Source organism: Brachycentrus maculatus, unplaced genomic scaffold (assembly GCF_059751285.1).
Source record: "Brachycentrus maculatus isolate JH-2025_06_01 unplaced genomic scaffold, ASM5975128v1 h1tg000166l, whole genome shotgun sequence".
In the NCBI taxonomy this organism is placed as follows: Eukaryota; Metazoa; Arthropoda; class Insecta; order Trichoptera; family Brachycentridae; genus Brachycentrus; species Brachycentrus maculatus.
In genome coordinates, this window is record NW_028280919.1 from 1863855 (window position 1) to 1881773 (window position 17919).

The 17919-nt window shown below is 32.8% G+C and overlaps 2 protein-coding genes across 2 annotated transcripts; one reads left to right on the plus strand and one right to left on the minus strand.

Moving 5' to 3' along the window:
- The first annotated feature begins 456 nt into the window (after positions 1-456).
- Positions 457-13184, plus strand: LOC148308434 (uncharacterized). The gene is made up of 13 exons (XM_088261776.1): positions 457-638; positions 963-1220; positions 1862-1980; positions 3054-3178; positions 3292-3494; positions 3890-3961; positions 4343-4429; positions 5763-5843; positions 6266-6359; positions 7387-7468; positions 10593-10749; positions 11162-11328; positions 11645-13184. Exons 1-13 carry the CDS (start codon positions 606-608, stop codon positions 11916-11918), a joined length of 1752 nt encoding a protein of 583 aa, XP_088117902.1. The 5' UTR covers positions 457-605; the 3' UTR covers positions 11919-13184.
- On the minus strand, positions 13179-16905 carry LOC148308435 (organic cation transporter protein-like). The gene has a single exon (XM_088261777.1). It carries the CDS (start codon positions 16866-16868, stop codon positions 15117-15119), a length of 1752 nt encoding a protein of 583 aa, XP_088117903.1. The 5' UTR covers positions 16869-16905; the 3' UTR covers positions 13179-15116.
- Positions 16906-17919: the final 1014 nt, after the last annotated feature.

Below are 17919 nucleotides of genomic sequence, written 5' to 3' on the forward strand. Positions count from 1 at the left end.
GAATTAAAAAGCAAATAAAATAACGAATTTAAACAAGTTGTTTCATTGGTTTTTAGATTTGATAATTTAAAGCTCATTATGTTAAACAGGTCACAAAATTGGTTGCGTATGACATATTTCCAACTCATAAAATATTTGTCGTCAAAAATATAAGTTAGAAAGAAATAAAAAACCAAGAAAGAATAATAAATGCAATCCCAATTGGGTAACAATTACTCATTAGTTACATTTCTATTTTTATATATTGAAACACTTACTTATGGCTTCAAAATATATTTTTAAATAAAAATATTTACCTCAATACACAGATTCCCCTTTACTACCTCTTCATAATATTTTTATATTTTTATTTACTTTAGAAACATTTTTTAACAAAGCTCCCCTATATCAAATTTAAATGGGTAGGTGCAATTACCATACAAAAACACTTGGCTATAAAAGCTAATTGTTAACGCCAAATAAAAAGTGAAATAAGATGGCGGGAAATCTGTGAAAATCTGCGCAGCTCTTTGATCGTTTAGTATTTTCAATTTCACTTGTAAGTTTTCTTTTGGTCTGCCTTCTAACAAATATATTATTTTATGGATTTGTAAAACAATCCGAAGATGACGGGAATGTGTTTGAAACCCGAGACTGAGGTAATAAATAATCACGTATTTTTTATTGGAAGAAATAGATGCTTTCGATTGTCTGATTTCAATATTTTTTGCTGTAACGCTGTTATTGTTGATGATGAATGAAGTAAAACATTCAACAGTTATATATTTTTTGGTTTAGTCAAATTACTATTAAAATGTATTATTCTTATATGCTGCAATAAATGTAAAATTTCCACTTAACTATGTAGACTGTACAACAATATTATTTAATGTACTGTTTGTTGACATTTAACACATGTTATTTGCAGACGAAATTTGAATTACTGTTAGCATCGAAATATTTCACATTATTAATATTTTCAGCTTAGGAAATGGCTCAAGGAATTTCATTTACACGCAAAGAAAAGTTATGCCGGTTCTGTTGAATTTTTAAAAACGTTCAGCACGATTTCCCTCAGTACAGTTTTGTACAATAGAGGTGTATTCCCGAAAACCGCATTTATTTTTGAAAAATCCGATGGTATAAATATACCAATTATTAAAAAGAAGTCTAATTCACCTGAAGCTAATTTATTTAATACTTGGATATCAGGTTTCCAAGATGCGATTGATAAGAAATACGTAAGTTTATTTATTTACTTTTAATTTAACAAGTTTGTGTATTTTGTATTTTATTTATAGCACCAGCACTTAACTCTTCCTGTGATGGCAGTCGACAGATATAATTATTCTATCATATGATAAAATTATATCATTTTTATTATATATCATATTTACTGCATTTTTCTTTTATTAATCTCTTCAGTGGTCAACCTCTTTGAAAAAAGTGGGTCAAAAAAGCCACCCTTTTTTTTCACTATTATGTTTTTTTTATCATATTTGAAATATAATAAATCAGTATAAAAACATAAATAAACAATATTAGGAAATAATAAAAAAAACAGCAAGAATAGATATATCTAGACTAGAATGGATATATCTAGACTACGATATATCTAGAATGACCCGAGATGGATTCGGGCAAATCGCCATAAAAAATTTAGTGTGCGATGTGCCCGAACCAGATTCGGGCAAATCACTGTGTCAGCAAAATACCCACCTGAATTGTATTGGGGCAAATCACACTAGGGGTTTAAAAAAATCATTATTACTTTGTAATATTTAAATATGCAATTTGTTAGAAATGGCATGTAATTTACTAAGTAACTCGTTTGTATTCAATTGATCAAAATGTGTAACATTCTTATTGGATTGAATTTCAGTTGCGGACAATTATATTAAGTTTTTACGATTGTGATACAGAACCAAGGACGCTAGTAGAGGAATATAAGTTCTCATTCAAGTATAAACCAGATAATAACATAGTTGAGGCAAGTCAATAGTAAGTTTTAATATTTTTTTTGTGTATTTTCATGGTTTATTAATTATAATATTTTAAAATATTTTCGATAAAAAGAGTAATAATGATATGTTTTGTGAGAGCTAAAATATCTAGATTTGTGATTGGCCTGTTTGTAATCACTTGGTACAAAGTGTAAAATTCACTTTTCTGCCCAGACTGATCTGCCATTGATTTTAAAAACATGTAAATATTCAATGATACATTAATGTGCAAAGGCAAATAGCCACATGTTAATGAGAGTAATTTTGAGATAAACGAGTTTTGATTTAACTCAAAATGATGCTTTTTACCAAAACATGTATCAAATTAATATGATTTTGCGGCTATTTGCATAATAAATATCTCGGTAAAGAAAAGAGATAGTGCAAAATTTATGATTGTATATGATAGAGACCAGTTATAAGAATGCTTTGAGTCAAACAGCTGCAACTTTAGTAACGGCTAGTTGCCTTTACACATTAGTACATAAAGCAACTTGTATTGGGTTTTGAGAAATCATATTCGATAGGTGCAGTAGAACTGCGGTGGTTGATTGAAGCAGTCGACTCTGACTGTTTCAAACTGCTACTCTATTTCTAACCTAATGTCTACTGCGATTTTTTTTTTTTTTTAATTACCTTGTAAACATCGCTGCACATCAGTTTGTAGTTTGTTTGTGGGAAATTATTGCAATTTTATTTTATTTAAAAAATATAATTATATTGTCATTCAAATTACTGTCCGCCTCTGTAGTGTAATGGTCAGCACGCTCGGCAACCGTTCTGGAGGTCCCGGGTTCGATTCCCAGGGGGGGTCAAATAAATATAAATGATTTTTCACTCTAATATTTATTCAATATTACCCTGGACTGGTACCTGAAGCGGAAGGCTGATCACCTTTCCTTCGTGGGTTAGCGATCAATATAACACTGTGTTTATATGATGCAGTGCCCTATGCACCATCGGGGTGCTGATAAGGGTTTGAATGAATGAATTCAAATTAATTTTCGAATTTACATCCCCTTTATTACTAAGTTCAATTAATTGGCTTTTATTGTATTTATTTCTTTATAGTAATAATTCGCCTATACGAGAAGCTGCCATGAGTATCCTTAAAGGATGCAATAGTGTTTTAGACTCATATGAGCCTTTACCTGAAAAATATGAGATTTTTATGAAATTGCACTATTACGACGAAGGTTTGAGAATTGTTGTCATTACATTTTCTAATATATCCTTACAAAATAATTAGTAATGTAAAATTAGAATTTGCCCTAACTATGCTGTTCAATAACAATATGAATACTTTTAGTAACACCATCGGATTATGAGCCAGCGGGTTTCAACGTTTATTCTAACGAAGAGTACTTTGAAAGAGAAAACTTCAAAAACATGTTGATAGGATTTGTCAGCACTCCATGCCATCTCATGAAGATGGTCACCTGCAATAAAATTACTACAGCTCCAATGTCGCCTGTAACTTCTGAGGATGTACAAGAAGATAACAATATGGAAGTAAAGAATGTTTAAAACTTTATTCTAATCCTTGAATGGTCTCTTAAAATTTGTTTATTTATTTTAAGGTAGCATTCACAGTTGGCTTATGATTTCCCTTCCAGTTGATAAATGATACTGACTGGCTAAGAGAAGTACTAGTTGAAAAAATTAAATGAGAAAGAAGATTTTGTGGTTTGGTTGGCCAAATGACTGAGTTCTTAGGTTTTGCTGCTGGTTGCTTGCTGCTTGCCTTTAGTTGTTTGTTGCTTTAACTGTTCTCGATACATGTAACAGAAAGAGATTAATAAATTAAGAATCCACATTGCGTCGTATGCAATTATACAACAATCAGTCATTTTGATAACTATTCTGTCATATCTTTTCTTCTAGTAATTATAGTGTTTTTTTTTCAGATTTCTGATAATGAAGGGAGAGTTCCTGTAGAGAGTGAAACAATGAAAAATTCAACATATTTGTCACCAGTAGTACGTAAATAATATATTATTTTCTTAGATATGCGTTTATTCCAATAATCCTGTTGTAAAATTATAGATTTTCCTCGACTCTCAACCTTGTAATGGAATATAAACAGAGGGGGAATATCAGATTTTACATCCTCTGGGGTTTTTGTACTTGTATCTGAAAAGTCAATAATTTCAATTGTCATTTTCTTTTTTTTTGACACATAGTGAAGCCACTCTGTTGCATTGTTTTTATCCTATATTAAATGTAAAAAGTTTAATCATTGATATATCCATTATACCTTCGGATTTTAAAATTAAAAATTATTAAATTATAGGGATTTTAAAGATAGTCGACCAATTACTTATTATGGATGTATTATTTTTTAAATATGTTATTTTTAGTATGATTCTCCAGAAATTCCCAATGATGATGGATATTTTCCGCAATTTGACAGTATTGAGAACAATCCTAGAACAGTTTTGGAACAAGTATGTATAAGAAAAATCTTTTTTTTTTTCTTATCACCATATTTAAAATGGTTTGTGACATTTACACAAGACTGTGCCATTATGAAATCTTGTTTTAATTATTTTAAAAACTTATATTCTTGAGAACTATGTATGTAGTTTAAAATCATTAAGATGACACAATGTAATTTGTGATTACTCTGAAACTTTTATTGTGTATTTCTCTTTCCAACACAAGTAAATATGAATAATTTATTGCAATGAAGAATGGGAAGTTAAAAAAAGAAACCATATACATATACAGTGAAACCTCTATCTATCGTTCCGAATAATCGTTTTCCCGGATGTGTCGTTTATTTCTTCTATCCCGAATTCATTTCATACTAAACCGCATCGATCGTTTCTCTATCACCATTTACCGCATTTATCGTTCGAATTAAGCTGCATACTTGATACATTTTGTCTGTTTTTTTACATTCTTTTCAATTTTTTTACATTCAACGGCAACGTATGGGATAGAAACTATCGAAAGCTTGCAACCGATAGCAGGAAAGGTCGATATTGATGAAAAGGAGCCACTGCCTGTGCCTGAGTTCCAGACGCATGCACACTCTTTCAAAGAAAACTTTCTACAACGCACATTCAATAACCAATGCTGAAAAAAATTGCTGCTATTTACAAAGCCGAAAATATACTATGTATTGACTTACGAAAATAAAACAGTAAAAATACAAATTTTGATCAATAAACTTTAGTTTTTTTTAAAATTCTATTCAGGTTTGTATTTTTTTAAATAAATACATCTGTATCTGAAACCTGTATTCTTCTTAGAATTTTAGCCTATGAATGGTTATACAGATTGCAAGGACGGTATCTTTACTCGGTCATATCTACTTGCGTATTGACCTCTTAATCCCGTATTCATTGTTTTCCCGCATTCATATTTTATTTTAAAAGGTCCCTTTAAAAACGATAGATAGAGGTTTCACTGTATAAGTAAGTTCTTGACAGAGGCCTCTGCAGGTGATTATCTGGATCTGGTTGATATGCTAGTTGCTAGATACATAAGTAGCACACTATAAACCAAAGATACAAAGAGTTTACAAAAACATTATATGTGTGTATGTAAATATAAGTGTTCAATCTATTTCTTTAGTGTATAAAGTGTGTCCTCCAAATACCCTTACATAAATATATATATATATATATATATATATATATATATATATATATATATATATATATATATATATATATTCTTTTTTAACCTTCCTCGTCTCTGTGGCGGTATCTACTGTTTAATTTTATATATGTAGTATTTTTGAATAATTTACCTCCTTTCTTTTGTTTTTAGAGTGACAATGAAGAAGTACACGATATGTCCCAACAATCTGTGGAACATCTATTTAATACAACTAATCTGTTTGATTTTCAAGTATGATTCGCAGTTATTATTACCTTTATATAATATAATATACCTACCTCTGCTCACTTTCAGGTTTATAAAAGACATAGGGCAAGTGGGCAAGATGTAACTTTGGGTTACAATAGAACTATGCAGATCGCTACCTCCAACCTGAATACCCAAAGTTGTGTCACCCAAAGTTCATCTTTCCAAGATTTTAAAGTAACCTAGATGTATTAATTGAGATAAATTTAACGTGTGGTGATTTCCTCAAAAATAATTTTAATTTATTTTAATTTTGCAGTATTTTTTAATTGAGTTCTGCCATCTACAGAGCAATCGGCAGAAATTTTCAACGTTTAAAAAGTTCATCCATATATTGTTTTATATTCTGCCGTTAAATACTATCCTTGTAATATTAACATAGTCTTAATCTAGATTTTTGGTTTCAGGAGAAGGATATAAATATCCCACCGAAAAATAATAACAATGAAGTGAATAAAAATGTTGAGAGATTGAAAAAACTTTCTCTCAATATCCTTCCCCGTGAGTAGAGAAAAATATTTATTTTATGATGTCTACTAAACTTTGGAAGAAACCAAAATAGCACTATGTGAGATAGTGAATAAACATTAGCTCTAGATTCTCTTTGATTTCTCATATAGAACAATCTATAATAGGATTATGCTTTAGAGAGGTAGACTGTAGGATAAGGTAAATGAAGCAATGACAAATATGCTACTTATTAGCCCTTAAACCAAATTGGTTCAATAAAAACCTATTTAATTCTAAACCATTCATCATATCAATGTAATTATTTTTTGTTACACTGACCACTCCTGCATTTACTATTGTAAGCCACAATTTGACGTTTAAATTAAAATATTCAAATGTTTTGTGTATATTTCATCTTTCGTCATTACTATCTTTAACTCTGACTTAACAATTGGGATGCAATTATTTACGTTTTTTCTCAGACGCTTAACTCCGAGTCCTCTAGTACTAATGTATCGGACAAAATATGTTTAAATCCTTCTAAAAAATTACATTTTGTGGTTTACACTACATAGTACGCTTCGAAAGGGTTAGTTGTGTGTTCAGTTGACCTGTCCGGGAGTATGGACGTAAATGAACGTCAGTGCGAATTTTCCTTAAAGGAGTATCGACGTTAATGAACGTCGAAGTCTGTCAGTTGGTATGATGTAACTTGTATAAGCAATGACATCTGTGGATATTTGTGTGTAATTTTGTCATAGTTGAAAAATATTTCAAATTGGTGTTCTTTTTTTTATTAAATTATTTTAACATACTTTCTATCTTTATAACACATTGATTTTATGAAAAAAAATCATGTAAAAAGAACCCCAGAGAAAGTCGGACATCCCTCGTAAAGCCAGCTGCATCCCATCCCAGCTGCCCTTGTAAAATTATTTACGTTTTGAAAACAGAGTTGTGTCCTTTTTGCTTCAATATTTTCAATTACAAATTGTTATATTACTCACGAAAAGGTCTATGTGTTTATCCACTAATTTAACTATCTGATGATTAATGGGTATTATATATTTTCTTATAGAAAAACTAGCTGGTGGTGGAGATGAAGTGAATTTATCCTGTTGTTGTGGAAGAGAGTTTAAAACAGATACAATACAATGCCAGTAAGTATAAAAAAAATCAGATTTGGTCAAAGTGCTTACAAAACTTGGGAGAACAATCCAGGGGTGGTACAGACACTTCCTTAAGATGAGTACTTTCAAAGTTAAATTCATTTTCATTCCCTCTTTATGCATAGTTTTTTTAATTCAAGAACATTTCTTTCTGAACAAAAATGTTTTATTTATTCATAAAACGTCTTGTATGGAATACTTGCAAATATACATTGGCGGGCTTATTGCTTTGAAGAAATATCTTTTAACCAACTAAAAACAGATTATGATTATTTTACCTTACACAGCTGTTTGAAATAAGAGGACAGATAGTGCTTGTATATGTAAAAGTATGAATGATACAATATTGAATATTTATGAAACTGTAAATTGATGAAAACAAGGAAAACGTGGGGGAGTAGGATCGGGCTAGATGTTTAAGTATATTTTTATATACAACATTTTGAGTGTGTCCAAATACTTGTTCACAAAATCTGGATTATCTCCAATTACAGGAGTTATTTTCATATTATTTTTTGACATCTCATCAAAGATGAAGAAGAATATGGAAGTCTGGGCATTTACGGGGCTTACGACCGTCATAGGCTGGTTTAAGTGATCACTTTACACACGTGTAACATTCACCAATTCTACCCATTTATGAAAATAACTCCTGTAATTGGAGATAATCCAGATTTTGTGAACAAGTATTTGGACACACTCAAAATGTTGTAAATAAATTATCTGGTCAAATTATAAGCTTAATAATAAAAATGAAAATGGTATTTTCTGGCGTTTCTCATGTGTGTGATTATAATCCAGGATTCGGATCTCACATACTAATATAAGAGTTTCTGCTTAATAAAAAAGCTTCTTTACATCTCACCAATAGATGTCTCTAGTGAAGTTCTAGTGATTCAAGAACAAAGTTTCTAAATTGGTTCATATATATAAAACTTCCAAGAATTTGAGTAGTGTGGTTGTCAATAATGGGTAGAATTGGTGAATGTTACACGTGTGTAAAGTGATCACTTAAACCAGCCTATGACGGTCGTAAGCCCCGTAAATGCCCAGACTTCCATATTCTTCTTCATCTTTGATGAGATGTCAAAAAATAATATGAAAATAACTCCTGTAATTGGAGATAATCCAGATTTTGTGAACAAGTATTTGGACACACTCAAAATGTTGTAAATAAATTATCTGGTCAAATTATAAGCTTAATAATAAAAATGAAAATGGTATTTTCTGGCGTTTCTCATGTGTGTGATTATAATCCAGGATTCGGATCTCACATACTAATATAAGAGTTTCTGCTTAATAAAAAAGCTTCTTTACATCTCACCAATAGATGTCTCTAGTGAAGTTCTAGTGATTCAAGAACAAAGTTTCTAAATTGGTTCATATATATAAAACTTCCAAGAATTTGAGTAGTGTGGTTGTCAATAATGGGTAGAATTGGTGAATGTTACACGTGTGTAAAGTGATCACTTAAACCAGCCTATGACGGTCGTAAGCCCCGTAAATGCCCAGACTTCCATATTCTTCTTCATCTTTGATGAGATGTCAAAAAATAATATGAAAATAACTCCTGTAATTGGAGATAATCCAGATTTTGTGAACAAGTATTTGGACACACTCAAAATGTTGTAAATAAATTATCTGGTCAAATTATAAGCTTAATAATAAAAATGAAAATGGTATTTTCTGGCGTTTCTCATGTGTGTGATTATAATCCAGGATTCGGATCTCACATACTAATATAAGAGTTTCTGCTTAATAAAAAAGCTTCTTTACATCTCACCAATAGATGTCTCTAGTGAAGTTCTAGTGATTCAAGAACAAAGTTTCTAAATTGGTTCATATATATAAAACTTCCAAGAATTTGAGTAGTGTGGTTGTCAATAATGGGTAGAATTGGTGAATGTTACACGTGTGTAAAGTGATCACTTAAACCAGCCTATGACGGTCGTCAGCCCCGTAAATGCCCAGACTTCCATATTCTTCTTCATCTTTGATGAGATGTCAAAAAATAATATGAAAATAACTCCTGTAATTGGAGATAATCCAGATTTTGTGAACAAGTATTTGGACACACTCAAAATGTTGTAAATAAATTATCTGGTCAAATTATAAGCTTAATAATAAAAATGAAAATGGTATTTTCTGGCGTTTCTCATGTGTGTGATTATAATCCAGGATTCGGATCTCACATACTAATATAAGAGTTTCTGCTTAATAAAAAAGCTTCTTTACATCTCACCAATAGATGTCTCTAGTGAAGTTCTAGTGATTCAAGAACAAAGTTTCTAAATTGGTTCATATATATAAAACTTCCAAGAATTTGAGTAGTGTGGTTGTCAATAATGGGTAGAATTGGTGAATGTTACACGTGTGTAAAGTGATCACTTAAACCAGCCTATGACGGTCGTAAGCCCCGTAAATGCCCAGACTTCCATATTCTTCTTCATCTTTGATGAGATGTCAAAAAATAATATATTTTTATACTTTTAATGTATTTTGATACTCGAATTGTGTTTGTTTTTTGTTATTGCTTGAAATATAGAACATTCATATAAAAATACTTATACAGATAAATGTCCAGGATTTTGTCCGCCTCCATAGTGTAGTGGTTAGCGCGCTAGGCTACCATGCTGGAGGTCCCGGGTTCAATTCCTAAGAGGGTCAAAATAAATATTAGTGATTTTTTCGGTCTAATATTTATTTAATATGACCCTGGACTGGTACCTGAAGCGGAAAGCTGATCACCTTTCCTTCGTGTATTTAACGATCAAGATAACACTGCTTCTAGACGATGCAGTGCCCTATGCACCATTGGGGTGTGGATAAAGGTTAGAAGAAGATAAATGATTTTTTTGGTAGATTTAAATACTTATTTGTTCTGCTAGTATAAGTAATGACTTCACATCTATCTACCCATTACTTCTCGTCCAGCATGAACTGTTGCTGGACAATCTCCAATCCTCTGGATCGTTAGCGTTGTTTAGCGTCACTCCAGTCATACTTTGGACTCGGTCTTCCATCTGATTGGACTCTGACCTCTTGCTTTTCTCCTCTCTGCCGCATAGAGAGCCTCTCTTGTTTGATGTGTACTAATATTTTCTTCTGGTTTCAGGTCCTGTAAAACATTTCAACACGCTCCTTGCTACGGCTTCCTTCACGCAGGTGATCAACAAGCGGGGCGACACTGTTGCTTGACATGTGCTATTAAAGATTCTGCATTGATTTGTTCCGATCCAGATTTTGTTAAGAGTCAGGAATCACAAATAAAGGTAAATATTCTTATGGACTTAATTAATATTATCATAATAAGTTAGCAGTCTCTGCTGTTTTCACAGCGAAAATGTGAGAAGAATAATTCATTTATTGTGATGCTAGATGCGCCATATCGGGTCAATGTAGTGTTAACTAGATCATCAATTATGTGAAGACAAGGCGAACAGTCCTCTGCTCTAGATTCTTGGATGCGGGAGTAGGATGAAATGAAAGGCTAAGGACATTACTACTAAATGAAAAAGGAAATGGAGGAGGACAGCAGCAAATGGCAGCAGCAAAAATTGGGACAAAGGGGTTCCATACTCTCAACTCCTATGTGATATAAGCATCTATTGTATGAATACTAGAATAGTATTATTAATTTGTAAGAGTCCCTGATAAACAGACCAACTATAATATTGTTTACAGGAAAAATGCCTTCTACGCAACGCGCTGGTTGTTTGCCTTAAGCTTGAGACGGTTTCCATTGAAAACCTCAAATCTGAGCTCTCTGTTTCGAGGAAGACGACAGATAAAATTGTTAAGTACTTGGAGGAATTGAACTTTTTCCATGAGACAAGCATTAACACCAAAAAGTGAGTTTCTTGCGTATATATTAAATTTTATTTCAATCCTTTTGAGTGCATTTCACATTTCTTCAATTAGGATCATTCTCACTGCCCTGTTTTACACCACTTGTAGCTTCTTGAATTCGCCTTCATTTACAAGATGGAATATTGTAACGCAATATTTTATGCGAGAAATAATTAAAGTTGAATAAAATTATTCTTCACTATTTTCACAAAAAAAATTGTATGTGTTTAGGCTACATTGTTTACCATAATATTTCTCATTAATATATGCAATTTTAATTGGTTCAAAGGGAATAATATGTATGTTTTAAATTTGCAGTGAAAAGCAACCTCGCCTTGTCAATCATGATTTGTTGACAACCCTTCTTCCGTTTTTCTTTAAATACCGCAATCAGGGGACCAAGAAGTCAAGAACATACTCCTGCTCCCCACCTGAACCCTTGGATAGTCAGAACCCGACTATCCCGGGGGAAAGGAGAAGCACACGTGCCAGGAACCCGGTAAAAAGGCTTTCTGATGATACTTTAATGTATTCGTCTCAAAAACGGAAAAAGAAGAGTGCGCTTGTTAAAGAATCTATTAAAAGCAAATAATTTTGGTTGTTACTACGTGAAATAATATACATATGCATAATTGTTTTATGTTGTCCATTTCAGGTGTACAAGTGTCCCCCAAATTTACTTTTATTTCATTTATTTTAATTTTTAAAGATCACTCTGATTACAGAAGAGATTACAGTTTACTGTAAACAAATATATGACAAATCTAGATATAATTTTAACAAAGGTTTACATCCTGCCTTATGTGATTAAATATTATTTTTATGTTGTCTACTTCAAGTCTAAAAGTGTCCCTTAAATTTACCCTTGTTTTATTTATTTATATTTTTAAAGATCGCTCTGATTAGAGATTATAGTTTATTGTTAACAAATATATGACAAATGATACAATTTAAGCTTAGGTTTATGCCCTGCGTTTTGTGATTAAATATTATATAATGGTAAGGTCTTACCGGAGCCATTTCGTCGTAACGTAACACGTTACAATGCGAGCATTCATAAAATCAGTACAGCGAGCCGAGCGCTCCATCCATAGTTTCGGATGTTACGTTACGACGAAATGCAGGAGCCAGGAGACAGGAGTCAGTCCCTACCTTTATAGACATACATATAGTCGGCATAATATTATAAACGTTTGTATCCATTTTAAAGTTTTACTTCTCTATAACCGATTATAGTCCGAGACTTGATAGTGATACACAGTATTTTGGCTATAATAAGTTTAACTTGATCATTGTAAAGTTTTATTTTTCAACTGTTTCAACAAACTTTTAAATGTCTGATTAAATATTGAAAAACTACTTACATTAAAAAATATATACGAGTATAAATACTAAAGTATAAGTACTAAAGTACAAAGTTAAAAAAAATTAACATATACATACTTTACTGATATTGGAGGACTTTTTCAGACATGGATTTAAAGACAATTCATTGCTTTATGCAGACTTACTTTTTTTACAGGGCGAAATTATACTATTGTATTATTGCTTTAGGTTTTGTTTTTGTTTTGTTGTTTGTGAAGTTTAAAATGTTAATTTTACCACGTGAGTTAAAAAATGTGTTATTTTGATGGATGGAATAAAATGATTTATTTAGTTTTTACTTTATATTCTATTCATGTTAAGGAAAATATATTTTCTCAATTAGAAAAAGTTAAATTCTCCCAAATATACAGTTATCATGGGAAGGTTGATGAGCTTTTATTTTATTTTTCATTTCAATGAATTGTGCCAGGTACTTGTGGCTGGTTTTTTTTTTCAAACATATGATTATAAAAAATAAATGTTTTTTTTCACATAATCTGTTTTTATTTGTAATGGTACAAAAAAAGAAAAAAAGCGAGGATTAAAATCAGCAGAATAAAGAAACGACTTGGAGGTTTGTTTCCCCTTTTTTAGTTGATTTTCTGATTATTCTCAAACATTTTAATACAGGTACACTGACACCTATTTCAAAATCTTCTACAACTGACATGTACGTAAGGTAAGTTCTGTCCCTTTTGCATCGAATCCCAAAGGTTTGCGGGGCACAAAATCGATGAAGGTAATGTAATTAGTCATTTGCTTCGAGTGGCAGGTAACATTTAATAAAAAAAATAATTGAAAAAAAAAACTATTATTTTTATTGACCTTATGCATTGCAGCCAGAGGCGCTACCCCTACACTACGAAGGCGAAAAAAGCTTTAGTTTTTTTAATAAATTCATTATCATGTGCCTATTTTTTGGGAGGTACGTATTCAAACGTAAAAAGTACCTACCTTAAAATAAGTACCTACCTACCAGAATATTTTTTCCAAATACAAAATACTAATTTTGTGACAGGAAAACTTTTCAAAAACTTTTTACACCCGCGCGAATATTAGGTACTTGAGATTTTCACGGAATTGTTTTCAAACAAAAAGAAAAAGTTTTGTTTTTCGTAAGGCATACGCCTAAATATACGTTTATATTGTGATAAGATTTTGCAAACGTCCACAAAAATGTATCCAAGTGTGGTTGTCAAGCGTAATAAGGTTGGTGATATTTCAACAGCCGATCAAGACGAAAATAATTTTTCCATCGCTTCTCTCCACAAAAACAGCAACATCGTGAAATCGAATTACAGCAATACACTTTACTCAAACGTACAACCAAAACGTTTACCTTTGAATATAATTATTTCTAACACAGCATATCGGAAAAGTGATCCTGTAAGTAGAAGTCGTGCCGATGTTAACCTTGAAGATGTTGATTTATCCGTTTATGATCATATTTTCGACAGCCAATGCTCTCCGTCGGAAATTGTGGACGGAATACGTAATTCTATAAAATCAAACAAGAGAAAAGCAAACACAAAAACACAGGACAAAACAAACAAGAATAATAAGCACAATACCAAGTCTTACAAGACTTTTAAAACTGAAACCCTCGTTCGACATTTAGAGTTTGAAGGCAGTGAAGAAGACGGAGAAAATGATATTCAGGACACTAATAAGTTCACAGTTTTCGAACTGAAAGGAAAACACGAAGAAATAAGTTACAAGGACTGTGTAGATATAGAAGATGAAACCGTCGTTGAATCCAATGGATTGAAAGTTATAAACATCTCTAGATACAATGAAACCCTCGAGTATAGTACGAACTCTGTAATATGGAAAACTGAAAAAATCACCACAAACTTAAATAATTAATGTACCTAATACATACACGATACATTATAAACTTCGTTTTCTAATTTTTAAAAATAATTCTATCATCAATTATCCAGTAGGTAATTTATTGAGTACATCCATAGTTTTACGGAAGTATTTGTGTGTCTTACATATTATGTATTATTATGAAAGTAGTTTGATGGAATATTGAAATAAAATAAAGTTACATACTAATTTGTTGAATATTTCTTCTCTTTTTTTCTTGATGACTGTAATACCTATTAGTAACGTATTATGGGGCAAGGTTCCTAAAATTATTTTCCACGATATTATTGAATGTATTAATATTTATTGAAAAGATGTATTTTTTATGAAAAATTAAATGCCTTAGAGAATGCACAGTAAAATAATAATAATAAATGCGTCAAAAAGTAGATTTTAAATAGTTGAATTAAGAAATATCCGTTTAAAAAAAACATTGTTTCAATCAATATTTATTATTTTAAATTACAGGTACACACTTATACTATAAAATTAAATAATATTTCTTTAAATAATTAACTCAGTCGATCTAGTAAGTTATTTAAACAGGTAACAGTTAAGAAATATCGGTAATGATGTCATTTAAGTTACTTTCTTCTTCTGCCGGTTGGTATTTTTCCGAAAAAACTCTCGGTTTCGCTTTTGCAGTTCCTATATTTTCCGCCTCTTCGATCGTATCCGGAAGTTTAATATGAAGGGTTTCCGGAAATGTTAAGATTGATAGACCGGACAGAATGGCGGTCACTCCGAACATTATCATGGGCAACTCGGGCAGATACACTTCCAGTAGCGGCGTCTGCGGAGCGAGCATGCTGCCAAACCTGCCCAACATGGAGCAGCACGCGAGGATGGAGTGTCTCAGACTCGTGGGGAACAGTTCCGCCGTGTAGATGTACACCACGTTGAAGGATACCGTGATGAAGAGCTTCCCGAATAGGTACGCGGCGAGGCTGAGCTGCTGCTGGCCGGACGGGATCAAGATGAAGGCGAAGCAGGAGAGCGCGCTGCCGATCAGGGAAGAGCACAAGCAGATGCGGCGCCCTGCCGTGTCCAACATGAATACCACGATTCCCTGCGCGGGTAACTCCACTAAAGAAACCAAAATGAAGTTTAAATAAGGATTATTCTCGTTTCCCATTATTGAAACGGCATTTAATGAAAGACCGTAGTAAACGAAAGCGTTCGTCATCCAACAGCAGGCGCAAATCCCGAGTCTTATTAGTAAAGGGCGAGATCTGAGAACAGATTTTAACGGAACTCGTTTACTGACTGGTTTCACCGCGCTCGTGGAATCTTTGTTTTTATTGATATCTTTGATTAAATTTTCCGCGCTGATGTGTTCCAAATATTTGGATACCTTTTCTGATAGTGTAACTTTATTCATTTTAGCGGCCTTCTTTATTATTTCGCCGGCTTCCGATTTCCTTCCCTTGACAACCAGCCACCTGATGCTCTCGGGGAACGCCCACAGTGAGAGAACCATGACGACCGACGGAAGGTAGGTGACTCGCAGTAAATGCCTCCAGTTCGGCACCAACCAGGCGGCGACTCCGAGGGATATGGTGGCCACCCCGCATACGAGATTCATGATTGTACTGGCATACACTCGTTTCTCTGGGACCATAATTTCGATTCCCAAAACAAAGCTGGCGCTGTAGGCGCCGGAGCCTACGGCGTTTACCAAAAATTCAAAAAACAGAAAAGTCCAATAGTCGCTTGCGTAAGACTGCGCCATGCCAATAATTCCACTGAGAACTGTCGCATAGATCATAACACTGCGTCTTCCGATGCTATCGGAAATCAAACCACTAAAAGACAAACAGACAAACTGTCCTATGCTGTTGATTGATCCCACCAGTGTTCTCTTCCATTTCTGGCACGGAATATTAAATTCCTTTATAACTGTGTCTCCGGTGCCGTAAACCCATTCGTCACACTGCCGGGTCGATTGGTTGTTGTAATTTTCAACATGACAGACACCGGTAGAGTTCGTTTCACTTTCGAGCAATATTTCATTTTTGGTATATTGTTCGCACTTCGATGGGACTTTATCGCGATACGGTACTACGTTGGCCAGCCACGGAGGTTGGAAGAGAGTTCCCGCGCTGTCTGCGGCCCCATCACACTCGGGAATAAAACAGCGATACTCGGTGTCGCGAGCGGTGAATATGTATATCGCACCGGTAATAGAATTGAAAAATATTGCAACTGCGATGAAAAAGAAACTGATGGCATGGAACTTTCCATGACCGAGCTCCGCGATTATTGTATCGACGTCGATACTTAAAACACGGGACTCCCTTCCCATCTTCAGTCGGATGTTGAAATCGGCAAAGGCTCTCGAGCATCTGAGAGAGACGCTGTTTTATCTGCGACCTTTCATTATAAATCAGCCGGGAAGCACCAATTAACTAACTATGCCTGGTGTTCAATCTTCGCGTATAAGAATAACAAAATATTGATGAAAGAACAAAATATTCATAATTTGTTTTCAATGTGATTTTGATATATAGTTTGTAAATGCAAGTATTGCTTATTATGTCTCTGCAATGTGTATACATTCTACATTATTTGATAACATAACACATTTGTCAAAATGATTGCATCAAGCATTATAATATTCAATGGATTTTTTGATGTTTTGAATTTCATAAAATATTATTTTAACGCAATGCATTATGGTGCGGTGTTTTTAGCAGTGTATTATGTGGAATCGAAAATTTTCAGTCTTTCTGTAGAAATTTGATTGTGATAATAAATAATGGCAAACTCCACTGGGAAGCGTTGTTCTGAAGTGTCCACTTGGCAATCACGGCACGTCTGAGAAGGATGTGCACAACAGGAATAAAGTGGATAATTCCCTGCAATCTATTCACTGGTAATTTGGGTAATAAACATAATACGGTAGGTCCTTCTTAAACCGAGCTTGTGAATAATGAGGTATTAATAACCTTCAAAATCCATAAACTTTGCCCGTAACACGTAATATGGTGCCGATTTTTGAAAAAAACATTTATTATGCAACGATAGAGTACGTAAAACAAAAGTCTGCGTTCCCAGAAATTTGAGTAAATCGACAAATCCAGGTAACTCATTTTTATATAAAAAAAAGTGAGATTCCACTTTGTAAATTAAGATAAATAGCATAATACATAACATAATAATAACATAATTATTTCAATATCTGCTTTCTTATAAATATATATATATTATTATAAAATTATATATGTAGGTATTTACACTCTTACATAAATCGAAAATTTTGGAGAAAAAAAACTACATCCATATAATTATCGATCAAGTTAACCCCTTATGAATACGATGTAGTACCCTATGCGTCATCTGGGTGATATATAACG